Raw genomic sequence first — 11,109 nt, 5'->3', positions numbered from 1 at the left:
ACGACCAGAGTCTCAGAAGTGCAGGGCTGTGTGTGAGAAGTCAAGGACACACACAGGGGAGAAACGCAGCAGGGGAGAACTGGATTTTTCCCTACAGAGGAAGGAAAAATCCAGATTTTTTCCTTTGTACATCTAAACAAAGAATCATCAAAATCTACCATATGCTTCCTGGTCAAAACAGAGATCATAATACCAAGGTGTATTCTGGTTCTTCTGACCTAAATGGCCTATTTTTTTGCGAATCGTGCCTGCCAGAATATTCAAAACCTGAGGCCAATTATGTAGCCAATTTAAATTTACAAAAGGGCTATAGCCCTTCAGGGAGGAGGTAGCCACTTCTTTCTCAGCTGTCCGTGAAGATCCCTTTATTTCTTTATTTTTGGCCATGCGGGGTCTTCGTTGCTCTGCCGGCTTTTCTCTAGTTGCAGCGAGTGGGGGATGCTCTAGAGGAGGTGCGCGGCCTTCTCTCGGCGGTGGCTCCTCTTGTGCGGCACAGGCTCTAGGGCACGTGGGTTTCAGTAGTTGCAGCTCCCGGGCTCTAGAACACGGGCTCAGTAGGTGTGGTGCATGGGCTTCGTTGCTCCGAGGCCTGTGGGATCTTCCCAGATCAGGGATTGAACCTGTGCCTCGTGCCCTGGCAGGCGGACTCTTCACCACTGAGCCACCAGCGAAGCCCAGACCCCTTTATTTCGACCATGAAAACTATTGTTCGTGTCCTCCAAGTCCTGCCGCCGGGAAGAGAGATCAGACTTTGAAAGGACTGGCCAGTACCTCCTCCACAGTCAGCAAATAGGAAGAGCTCTCTCTTCCCGGGGCTGTCAAGACGCTGAGTCCTTCCAGGAGGTGGGTAACAAGATGCTCCCTTAGGTAAGTCTTACTCGGTGTGGGGCAAATCCAAGACCACTCATTTTGCTTCATTATTCTTCACTGGGGGATGGTTTATGGAAGCAAAGGCACGGTCAAGGTTGAAAGACTCTAGGAAGGGACTTTAGGCAGGGACTCTTGCCTAAAGAGGGTAAGAAAGAGCTGGTTAGAAGAGGAATCCTACACCAACGCTATTAATCCCAAATAGGACCTTTTACAAGACCAGAGAAATTCCTGCTCACAGTTTCCTGCATTCTCTGATTAAGCATCACATTTGTAGGACTGCCCTGGTAGTCCAGTGGTTAAGACTTCCCCTTGCAATGCAAGGGACTTGAGTTCGATCCCTGGCCAGGGAACTAGGATCCCACATGCCTCAGGGCAACTAAGCCCTTGCACCACAACTAGAAAGTCCATGCTCTACAATTAGAAAACCTGTGTGCTGCAATGAAAGATCCTGCATGCTGCAACTAAGACCAGACACAGCCAAATAAGTAACATAAACATTTTTTTTTTAAATGTTAGGACTGATTAAGAAGAAAAGAAAAGAATTGCATCTGTTGTTGTTGTTTAGTCGCTAAGTTGTGTTGACTCTGTGACCCCATGGACTGCAGCACACCGGCTCCTCTGTCCTTCACTATCTCCTGGAGTTTGTTCAAATTCATGTCCATTGAGTTGGTGATGCTATCCAACCATCTTATCCTTTTCCGTCCCCTTCTCCTTTTGCTTTCAATCTTTTCTAGCTTCAGGGCCTTTTCAAATGAATCAGCACTCCCCGAAGCTAGAAAAGATTGAAGGTGATCAAAATATTGGCGCTTCAGTTTCAACATCAGTCCTTCCAACGCATATTCTGCGTGGATTTCCTTTAGGATTGACCGGCTTGATTTCCTTGCAGTCCAAGAGAGTCTCAAGATCTTCTTCAGCACCACAATTCAAAAGCATCAGTTCTTCAGTACTGAGTCGTCTTTATGATCCAACTCTTTTGTCCATACATCCCTACTGGGAAAACCATGGCTTTGACTATTTGGACCTTTGTCGGCAAAGTGATGTCTCTGCTTTTTAATACACTGAATACGTCTGTCATAGCTTTCCTTCCAAGGAGCAAGATTCTTTTAATTTCTTGGCTGCAGTCACCTCCCGCAGTGATTTTGGAGCCCAAGAAAATAAAATCTGTCACTGTTTCCAATTCTTCCCCTTCTATTTGCCAGAAAGTGATGTGACTGGATGCCGTGATTTTTTTTTTTAATGTTAAGTTTCAAGTCAGCTTTTTCACTCTCCTCTTTCACCCTCTTTACACTTACATGCAAACTCAATTGGGTTCTAGGCTCAGATTAACAGGCTTTCCTCCTGCAAGAAAACACCCTAGACATGGACTTTAAAGCAGGAGGAATCCGGGATGGCTCTCCCCTAGGGGACGCTGTCCTGCGCCTCACTACCCAATGACACTCCTATTACTGTGATACCAAAAGACACCCACAACTTTCTCAAGAGGCCCGGGGGTTATTTTGTACAGCCTTGTCTCCTAGGAGCCAGTACTCTCTAATCATTAGCTTCCAGGCAGTAGGCTCTTTTGGAACCCAATTATATTTGTTTTTCTTTCTAATCAGAGTACAGCATGGGGTGTAATTCTAGGAATTAATAGAGATTGTCTCTGGAGGAGGAAATTGAAGAATGAAAATAACTTGTCAGATTCTGGCCTTTTATCCTACTTGAAGTTTTTAAACATTTTTCTAAAACCGTATTTTTGGACTCCTAATTGGATTACAATCAATTTTCATAATCTCATTACCAAATAAGATTCCCCCAGCTTTTACATTACATTAAAAAATGATGTATTGCTGGGACTTCACTGGTGGTCCAGTGATTACGAGTCCACCTTCCACTGCAGGGGGTGCAAGTTTAAACTCTGGTCCGGGAATTAAGATCCCTTGTGCGTCACACTGCACCACAAAAATTAATAAATAAAAAAATTTTTAAATACAGTGTATTGCTATGGACTGTGCTTTCTAAGATTTGCTTCAAATTGCCTGAGGCAGCCAGTGGGTGGGAGTAGAGATGAAAGCAAATTGGTCAGAAATTAACTGTTGGCATTGACTGCTTCTTCCATTCTTCATCCACTTTGAGACATGTTTGGAAACCTCAATAGCAAAAAATTTTTTGACAGTGTATATATTGAAAAGAAATTTTTCCCATATAATAGTTTCCCCATCTCTTAGAATTCAGGGTCTCCCACCCAGATTGCTATGACCCCCTTCCCCCTTCCTTGCTCTATTTAGCATAGCGTTGATCACCTTCCAACATGTGACGTCATTTACATGTCACATCTACTGCTCATCATGGCCCAGTGAATCACAGTACATTTCATGCTTATTCCATAATAAAATGGAGTCTTTTCAATAATTGTGAAGACAATGTTGGGGCATTGGCAGATTCCTTTTTTAATGATTTTCCAAAAGTATCTAATTTGCTTACACTGTCTCCCGTTCACCATGTTTCTTCTCCTAGAAGGTAAGTTCCCTGTCCAGTTTTACCAGCTGATTTGAAAAGCATGTGTATTTTGGATGAAGTTGGTATAGAGGTTAAAAGCAAGAATTTTAGAGCCACCCTGGTTAGGTTCAAATACTGGCTCTGTCACCTACTATCTATGTGACCTTGGGCAGGCCACTTAGCAGGTTTTCTTATCTTTGAAGTAGAGACATAGCCACGCCTACCCCAGGTTGCTAACCTGACTGGTAGTAAAAGGGTCCATGAACGCTGGCTGGATTATTACTGGTTACAGCACTCATTTAGGAAGTCAAATAGAAATGCATTTGATTTCTACTGGAGCCTGTTTTATCTTTCGTTAGTGGTGCTGGGGACTTTTCTGGCAGTCCAGTAGTTAAGACTTGTGCTTCCACTGCAGGGGATGTGGGTTCAGTCCCTGGTCAGGGAACTAAGATCCCACACGCTGCCTGGTGTGGCCAAAAATTGGAAAAAAAGATAATGATGCCAGGCCCTTAAAAGGTGATAGGAATTGTTCCATTAGCTAAGGGATATGAGGCCTCCAGCCCAGATGCCTGACTGAATAACAGCAGATGTTCAGCACCAAGGGTCTTACAGCCTGGTGAGGGATGCTCCAAAGGACCAATGGTGGGGATGACAGACAGACTCTGGATCCGGGCATCTCTTGCTCCTCCCTCCACTGTGGCTTTTGCGATTTGGTCCCTTAATGACCCTGCGGGTTTGAACAGAGTCTGAAGGAAGGGAAGTTTGGAGAACAGGGCCTGGAGACAGGGCTGGGAGGGGATGGCAAGCAAGCTTGGGAGGCAGAGACGGGGAGAAGGGAGAGGTAGGCAGAAATGGCTAATCATTGGGAGAATGGAGCCAGGGCGGGGTGGAGGGGAGGAGTGGGAGGGGAGGAGGGGTCGGGCGGGGATCTGATATTGGATTTTAAGGGAGGGGCGGGCGAATAAAAAGGGTTGAAATGGCGACGGGAACAAGGGAGGCAAGGTGAAGGCCCACTGGTGAGGAACACTGGCTGAGATGCAGGGTAAGACGTGGGGCGCAGAGCCGGGTTGGCGGCAGGCGCTGGGACGTGCCGGGCGGAGAGCGGCTGCGGTGGTCGGCTGGCAAGGACCAGCTGGGAGTCTGGGGACTTGAGGGGGCGGCTGCTGGGGTGTGGGGGCGACAGCCCTTGGGTGCGGGAGGCAGGGGCGTGGCCTGCGGAGGCTCCAAGTCCCTTATGTCCGGACCCTGGCTCTCCAGCAGCCGCAGCCGCGGGGCCTGGCGAGGAGACCACGAGGGCCTCAGCCTCCCGGGGCCTGCCCGCCTGTATTCCCGCTTCCGACCCCGAGCCCGAGCCCGAGGAGGCGCCCGGCTTAAGCCAATTGCCCATCGAGATGCTCCTGGAAGTGCTGAGCTACCTGCCCGCAAGCGTGCTGCGCGGTCAATGCCGCCACGTGTGCCGCTACTGGCGCTCCCTGGTGGACACCCGGGCCGTGTGGCTGAGCATCTTGCCCTACAGCCACGCCAAGCTGTGGCCCGTCTTCCGCACCTGCCTGCCCCCAGACGACGACGACGACCCCAGGCCCTGCCTCCTGGGCCGCTTCTGCGAGCGCAGACCTTTAGGACGCAATCTCTACCCGAACCCCCGTGGCATAGGTGGGGAGCCCAGGAAAGGATGCCCATGGGATGGCTTGGAGGCAGAGAGGAGAGGCTCAAGGAAACCCCTGGGACTTGTCCGTGGGCTGGCGGGCAGGCCAGGAACTTGGGCACAAACATTTTTTCATTTAACAGACGCCTTCCTGCCTTGGAGGACAGTCAACTGTAGAAGCTGGAGAGAGGAGGAAAGCTGGGAGGAAGACCGCAGGCTAGTTCCCGAGGACTCTTTCCGGCCTTTCTACAGGTGGACTTCCCTCTTCCCCAAGGGCTGGGGTGGGCGGTGGTGAGTTCTTGCCTGGTTCGCACTAATCCTTCCCCCTTTCTCCCAGGTGGTGTTACAAGAAGCAAGTGTTGGACCTGGAGAAGGAGGGTCTATGGCCGGAACTCCTGGATAGTGGAAAGATTGAGATTTGTGTCTCTGCCTGGTGAGTGTGATGGCAAAAACAGCTTTAAAAACAGGGCTGACCTTGGCGTGGATGACAAGGCATGTAGGCCTCCCAACAACCCCTTAGATAAAGCAGGAAGGGAAATGACTCACCACCATCAGAGCTTTACTACTTAGCCATATCCACTCCCTGAACCCTCTCCTGACCCCCCAACAGACCTGGATGGGAAGATGCCAGGTTGGATCCTATGCAAAGGAGTTGGTTTAGGAGGAGGCAAGATAGAGTTGGCTAAGAGATCAGATTCTGGAGTCAGACTTCCCACACTCAAACCCTGGCTTCTGGGCTTTGTGGCCTTGGGCAAGTCATGGTGTGCCTACGTTTCTCTGTCTTCATAAGGCAGGGTTCTATGTCAGCCACAGAGCCAGTGCTTTGAAGTGTGACCTGTTTCAGCAGCCTTCATGATCCTTGATCCTGTGGGAAAGTGTGTTTTGAAACCTCGAATTGAGAAGTTCAGAGAGGTGAGGTCACTCGGTCTGGTGGCACAGCTAGGGCTTGGCGGGACTGGCATTAGGGTCTTACTTGTCTTTCTCCAGAGCTTGTGCTCTGTTTGATGGTCTTGAAACCAGGATGGTCCATGAAGATCTTCCATGGGATACCTCATTTGGATTATTTTAAGGGAGGCAAGTTCCAAATCCTCTATCGTTTTTTGTACCCTCTTCTCAAATTACTCAGCTACAGATTACATCTATGGTGGGGGTATTGTATGATTATGCTTTCCCAATTTCCTGTCTCTCAGCCCTTCAGTTTTACAGAAAAAGTCATTCACTAAGGTGTACTGTCCCTGGATGTAAAGGCCTCTGGGGAAACAGGCAAAGTGAGATTGAAATTTGAAATTTTGGCCTTACCACATTCACTTTCAGTCAAAACACTGTAAACTTCCCCTCTCTCTCTGAAAACCCATCTCTTTAGGAAATGTATTTACAATAAAATTCTTTATTTAACTTCATAATTTGTGCTAGTTATAAAGAATCCACCCGCCAATGCAGGAGACACAGGAGACTTGGGTTCAGTCCCTGGGTTGTGACGATCCCTTGGAATAGGAAATTGCACCCCACTGCAGCATTCTTGCCTGAGAAATTCCAGGGGCAGAGGAGCCTGGTGAGCTACTTTCCATGGGTTCACAATAAGTCAGACACAACTGAATGACTGAGTACACACACTTAGCCGATTAACAATATTCTGAGTTTCAGGTGAGCAGCAAAGGGACTCAGCTCTGTGTATACATATATCCATTCTCCCCCAGACTTCCTCCTATCCAGGCAGCCACATAACATTGAACAGAGTTCCATGTGCTATAGTGGGTCCTTGTTGGGATCCTTTTTAAATATAGCTGTGTGTACAAGTCCATCTCAAACTCCCTAACTATCCCTTCCCTCCATCCTTCCCCACCCCCGGCAGCCATCAGTTCATTCTCAAAGTCTGTGAGTCTGTTTCTGTTTTGTAAGTTCATTTGAATCATTTTCTTTTTAGATTCCACATATAAGGGATGTCATACAATATTTCTCCTTCTCTGTCTGACTTACTTCACTCATTATGACAAACGACATTATTTCATTCTTTTTAATGGCTGAGTAATATTTCATTGTATATAGGGTTTTTTTTTTTTTTAATCAATGTTTAATATCAGCCTCCAAGTCAACTGAGACTACATAAGCCATCCTTAGTCATATTGCTGGTTTTCCTGGAGTGGCTAGCCCCTGCTATAGTCTACCTCTGTGGTTGTAGCTAGCCTCCACCAAATCATATTGGCAGGCTTATCCCAGACAGAGATACTCCTATCAGACATAAAATTGCAAGGATCCAGAGATTGCCTCTTAGTGTCAGACGGCAATGACCATAACTTTGAACAGGGCGAAATTCCTTTCTACACAATATCTTTTCTGGAATCCACATGATTCCAATTTGCAGCAACGTCTGGCAGCCACTAGTAGGTAACAGTTCAGCCAAAAAGAAACAAATTTAGCACTTAGAAAATTTTAAATTTCTACTTCAGAGCAGTATGAAAGGTAAGTCAGAAGAATATAAACATATTATATAAGGGTGAAATCTGGAAGAAGTAACATGTACATTTACACTTAAGAAGTGATATGACACCTCTGTGAAGGAAGTTACTACTTTGTGTATATACATTTCCTTCTTCAATGCATGAAAGTAAAAAGTGAAAGTGAAGTCGCTCAGTCATGTCTGACTCCTAGCGACCCCATGGACTGCAGCCTACCAGGCTCCTCCGTCCATGGGATTTTCCAAGCAAGAGTACTGGAGTGGAGTGCCATTGCCTTCTCTGGTATGTATGTGTATATATATATATCAAATTAATCTTGTTTTTAAATTTTTATTTTTGACACCAAAAATGTACATATCTTGTGTGTGCAAGTCAATGAATTATTACAGAGTAAACTTATTCACTTAAATCAAGAACAGAATGTTAAAAGAAAAAAACAACATTGCCAGCAAACACCACCCTTGGTATCCCTCATGCCCCATTCCCATCACTTCCAATCCAATGGTAGCACCATCTTGAATCCTGTTACCATAGGTCAGTTTTGTCCATTTTGGTGCTATGTATATATATATGGAGTTATACCGTATATAGTGTGTATCTGGCTTCTTTCAACCACGTGTTTGTAAGTTCACCCATAACTGTATATAGCTGCAGTCTGCTTTCTTGGCTTCATAATTCACTGTGTGAATATACCATGTGAGCATAGGTGCTCAATCGTCTGAGTTGTGTCTTTGCAACCCCATGGACTGTGGCCCACCAGGCTCCCCTGGCCATAGGATTTCCCAGGCAAGAATGCTGGGGTGGGTTGCCATTTCCTACTCCAGGGGATCTCCCCGACCCAGGGTTCTTTACCACTACAGTCACCTGGGAAGTCCACTAATTAATTCTCTTCTCCAGTGGCTCCTAGAAGGAGAAATTCCTAAATGGAGGTGCTGGGGTTTGAACCAGGGGCCTTGTGCAAGCCAAACATGTGCTCTACCGCCGAGCTACACCCCCACTTAATCTATCCGTTTACCAGTGGCGGGCATTGGGTGTTGTGTCTTTGAATGTTACTTGATATCCCATTACTAATTTACTTAGATTCCCTTGGGTCCTTTTATGTGACTAAGGAAATTGTATCTTAAACATCACCATTGTACACATTGGAAATGACATCTTTTGCCACCAGCAAAACATAGAAAGAGAAATAATATGGTTGGAGGTACCTTGAAGAGCATGGCTCTAGGTCTTTACTTCTGAAATGAATGCACATGCAGATCAACTAGAGAGGGTGTTTAGGGCAGATGGATTCCTTGGGGAAGCAGAGGGGCCAAGCTTCCACGTGACCCTGATGCTGCTAGTCCTGGGGACCACAGCACCATTTTTGATTTTTAGACATGGGAAGGCCATTCAGGTAGAGGAGGCAGATGCCCGAAGAGGTGGGGTGGCAAGTTCAAACTTCAAGATTTTCCTTCTCCCACAGGTGGGCAGACCAAGAAGCCTTGGTCTGTCTGTATGAGCTAATTGTGCGACTTCTAGATGCCAAGCAGGCCAAGCTACATCATTTCTCTCCTAGTCCAATCCATCAAGGTAGAACCAGTATCCCTTTTAAGGTGAGTCTGACAGGGGCAAAGAGAAAGAATGGTATGTCTTATGATGATCTATTGCTAAAAAATAAATTTCCCCCAAATTTAGTGGTTTCATATCAGCAGCACTCATTTTATCTCCTCTCATGGTTTCTATGAGGAGGACTCTGCTGAGAGTTTCTGGCTCTGGTCTGTCATGTGGTTCCCTTCAGACACAGGCTGGAGCTGAAGGGCAGGGTGGGCTGTGAGTGTGTACACGGCAGCTGGTGGCTGGCCAAGCAGCTGTTGGTTTAGTCTCAGAGCTTGGCCATGGGATCCCCCTGCGTGGTCTAGTTGGGGCTTCCTCACAGCAGGGCGGCTTCAGGGCAGGTAGCTGCTTCCTGGTGGCTCAGGGCTCCACCATGCGGCTTCTGGAGAAACCAGCAGAAGCTGCATCGCCTTTATGACCCCACCGTGGAAGTCACTTGGTGAAAGTCACTCAGCATCACGCCCACCACACTCTTGGTTACAGTGAAACCTGCCCAGATTCAAGGGGGTGGGAATTAGACCCCACCCCTGGGTGAGGAGTGGCATGATTCTAGAAGGACATGTGGAAGTGGAGACATTATTGCAGCCATCTAGGGAAAATACCACAGGCCAGAAGGCCCCCAACTCAGCTTTTGAGGGGAAGGCCACGGCACAGTGGGACTTAACCTCTATTTCTGCCTACAGACCAACCACGTGTTCTCCAACCTCAGGAAGGGCGTCCGCTTTGTGTCTCTGGAACACTGGATTTGGGACATGGGGTTCCTGCCTGAGGACTATGGAATCACTGTGCCCAAGGCCAGTGTGATTGTACGGGTCTGTCAACTCTAGTGGAGGACTGTCCTTGTTAAACCACCTACCATGCCTTCCAGACCATTGGCTGGGCCACCTCAATAATCAACGGCTTGTAGTTCCTGGCATCCTGGGATCTCCTGGGTCCAATCAGGGGTTCTACCGGGCCCTGTCTTTAAATTCTACGAGAAGCTATGAGAAGAACGCTTTTACATCAGGTCTACTGGCTGCTGCTGCTCTAACACAGCCCCTGTTCTACAGAGTGGAGACACACGGGTGAACACCGGGAAATGGTGAGAGGGCTTCATTGGTCACTTCCAAGAAGCCCTCGCCTCACCTCTGAACTAGAAGCTCAATCCCTGTGGCTGAGTAATTCCAGCCCCTAAACTGTGATTTCAAACCTGGGACCAAGACTCAAGAGCTGAAAGTAAAACTAGCTCAAAAAATGTTGTGGAGGCAGAGGGTTCTGCCCACCCGGTGAGCAATGAATTGGTCCCCCGAACCCAACCCTGCTCTGAGTTGTATATTGTATGAAATTATTTTGTTACTTTGAAATTCTTTTTAAATATGGGGAGAGTAAATCAGGAATATATCTGATGATCATAGGTAATAAAATTTTGCCAAAGATGAATAGAAATACAGTGTTAACAGCTTGATGACTACTCAGTTCAGAGTAAGAAGTTGTTTCAGTTGAGAGAAAATTGTACAGAAGGAAACAACTGTAGTCTGGCGTGATGCAGTCCATTGGGTCGCAAAGAGTTGGACATGTGTATATATGCCAGATTGAAATAGAATATGTATGTATCCTTATATTTGTATTCTTGATTGCCTTTTGGACAGGAGAACTAAAGCGTTGCAGGGTTACTGCAATGGTGATAGATGCATAGGTGTGATTTTGTAGTTACTGATTTTGCTTATCTAAATTTCTCATTTTCTACATGCTTATGTGTAGAAATACAATGTTATGCACTAATAAATATTCTCCAATGCAATTTCCCTTTCCAGAAATAACCACATTTAGAAATCGTCTTTGCTGACAAAGTTGTTGTTGTGTGTGTGTGTGTGTGACTCTAATTCTTTTTTTCCCCCAAAAACTTTAAACTTTTAATTTTGTTTTAGGGTGTAACCAATTAACAATGCTGTGTTCATTTCAGGTGAACACCGAAGGGACTCAGCCATACATATACACATATCCATTCTCCAGATTCTAATTATTTGTATTAGTGATGACCCTTAGTGTGTTGAAGAGGACTCTGAGGATCTCAGTGTTTCTCATCTA

The 11,109-nt window shown here is 46.6% G+C and overlaps 1 protein-coding gene across 1 annotated transcript; it reads left to right on the top strand.

The window, feature by feature from the left end:
• The first annotated feature begins 3,350 nt into the window (after positions 1–3,350).
• Positions 3,351–9,949, top strand: LOC133055084 (F-box only protein 27-like). The gene is made up of 7 exons (XM_061140554.1): positions 3,351–3,369; positions 4,606–5,001; positions 5,137–5,284; positions 5,331–5,426; positions 8,912–9,041; positions 9,726–9,848; positions 9,911–9,949. Exons 1-7 carry the CDS (start codon positions 3,351–3,353, stop codon positions 9,947–9,949), a joined length of 951 nt encoding a protein of 316 aa, XP_060996537.1.
• Positions 9,950–11,109: the final 1,160 nt, after the last annotated feature.

The sequence above is a fragment of the Dama dama genome, chromosome 4 (assembly GCF_033118175.1).
Source record: "Dama dama isolate Ldn47 chromosome 4, ASM3311817v1, whole genome shotgun sequence".
Taxonomy (NCBI): domain Eukaryota; kingdom Metazoa; phylum Chordata; class Mammalia; order Artiodactyla; family Cervidae; genus Dama; species Dama dama.
This window is presented reverse-complemented; position numbering and strand designations above follow the sequence as displayed.

Bases quoted from the DNA above. Each gene is read 5' to 3' on its own strand.
- LOC133055084 (XM_061140554.1), top strand. The intron at 5,427-8,911 runs GTGAGTGTGATG...CTTCTCCCACAG, and splicing joins GAGATTTGTGTCTCTGCCTG to GTGGGCAGACCAAGAAGCCT. The intron at 9,042-9,725 runs GTGAGTCTGACA...TTCTGCCTACAG, and splicing joins GAACCAGTATCCCTTTTAAG to ACCAACCACGTGTTCTCCAA.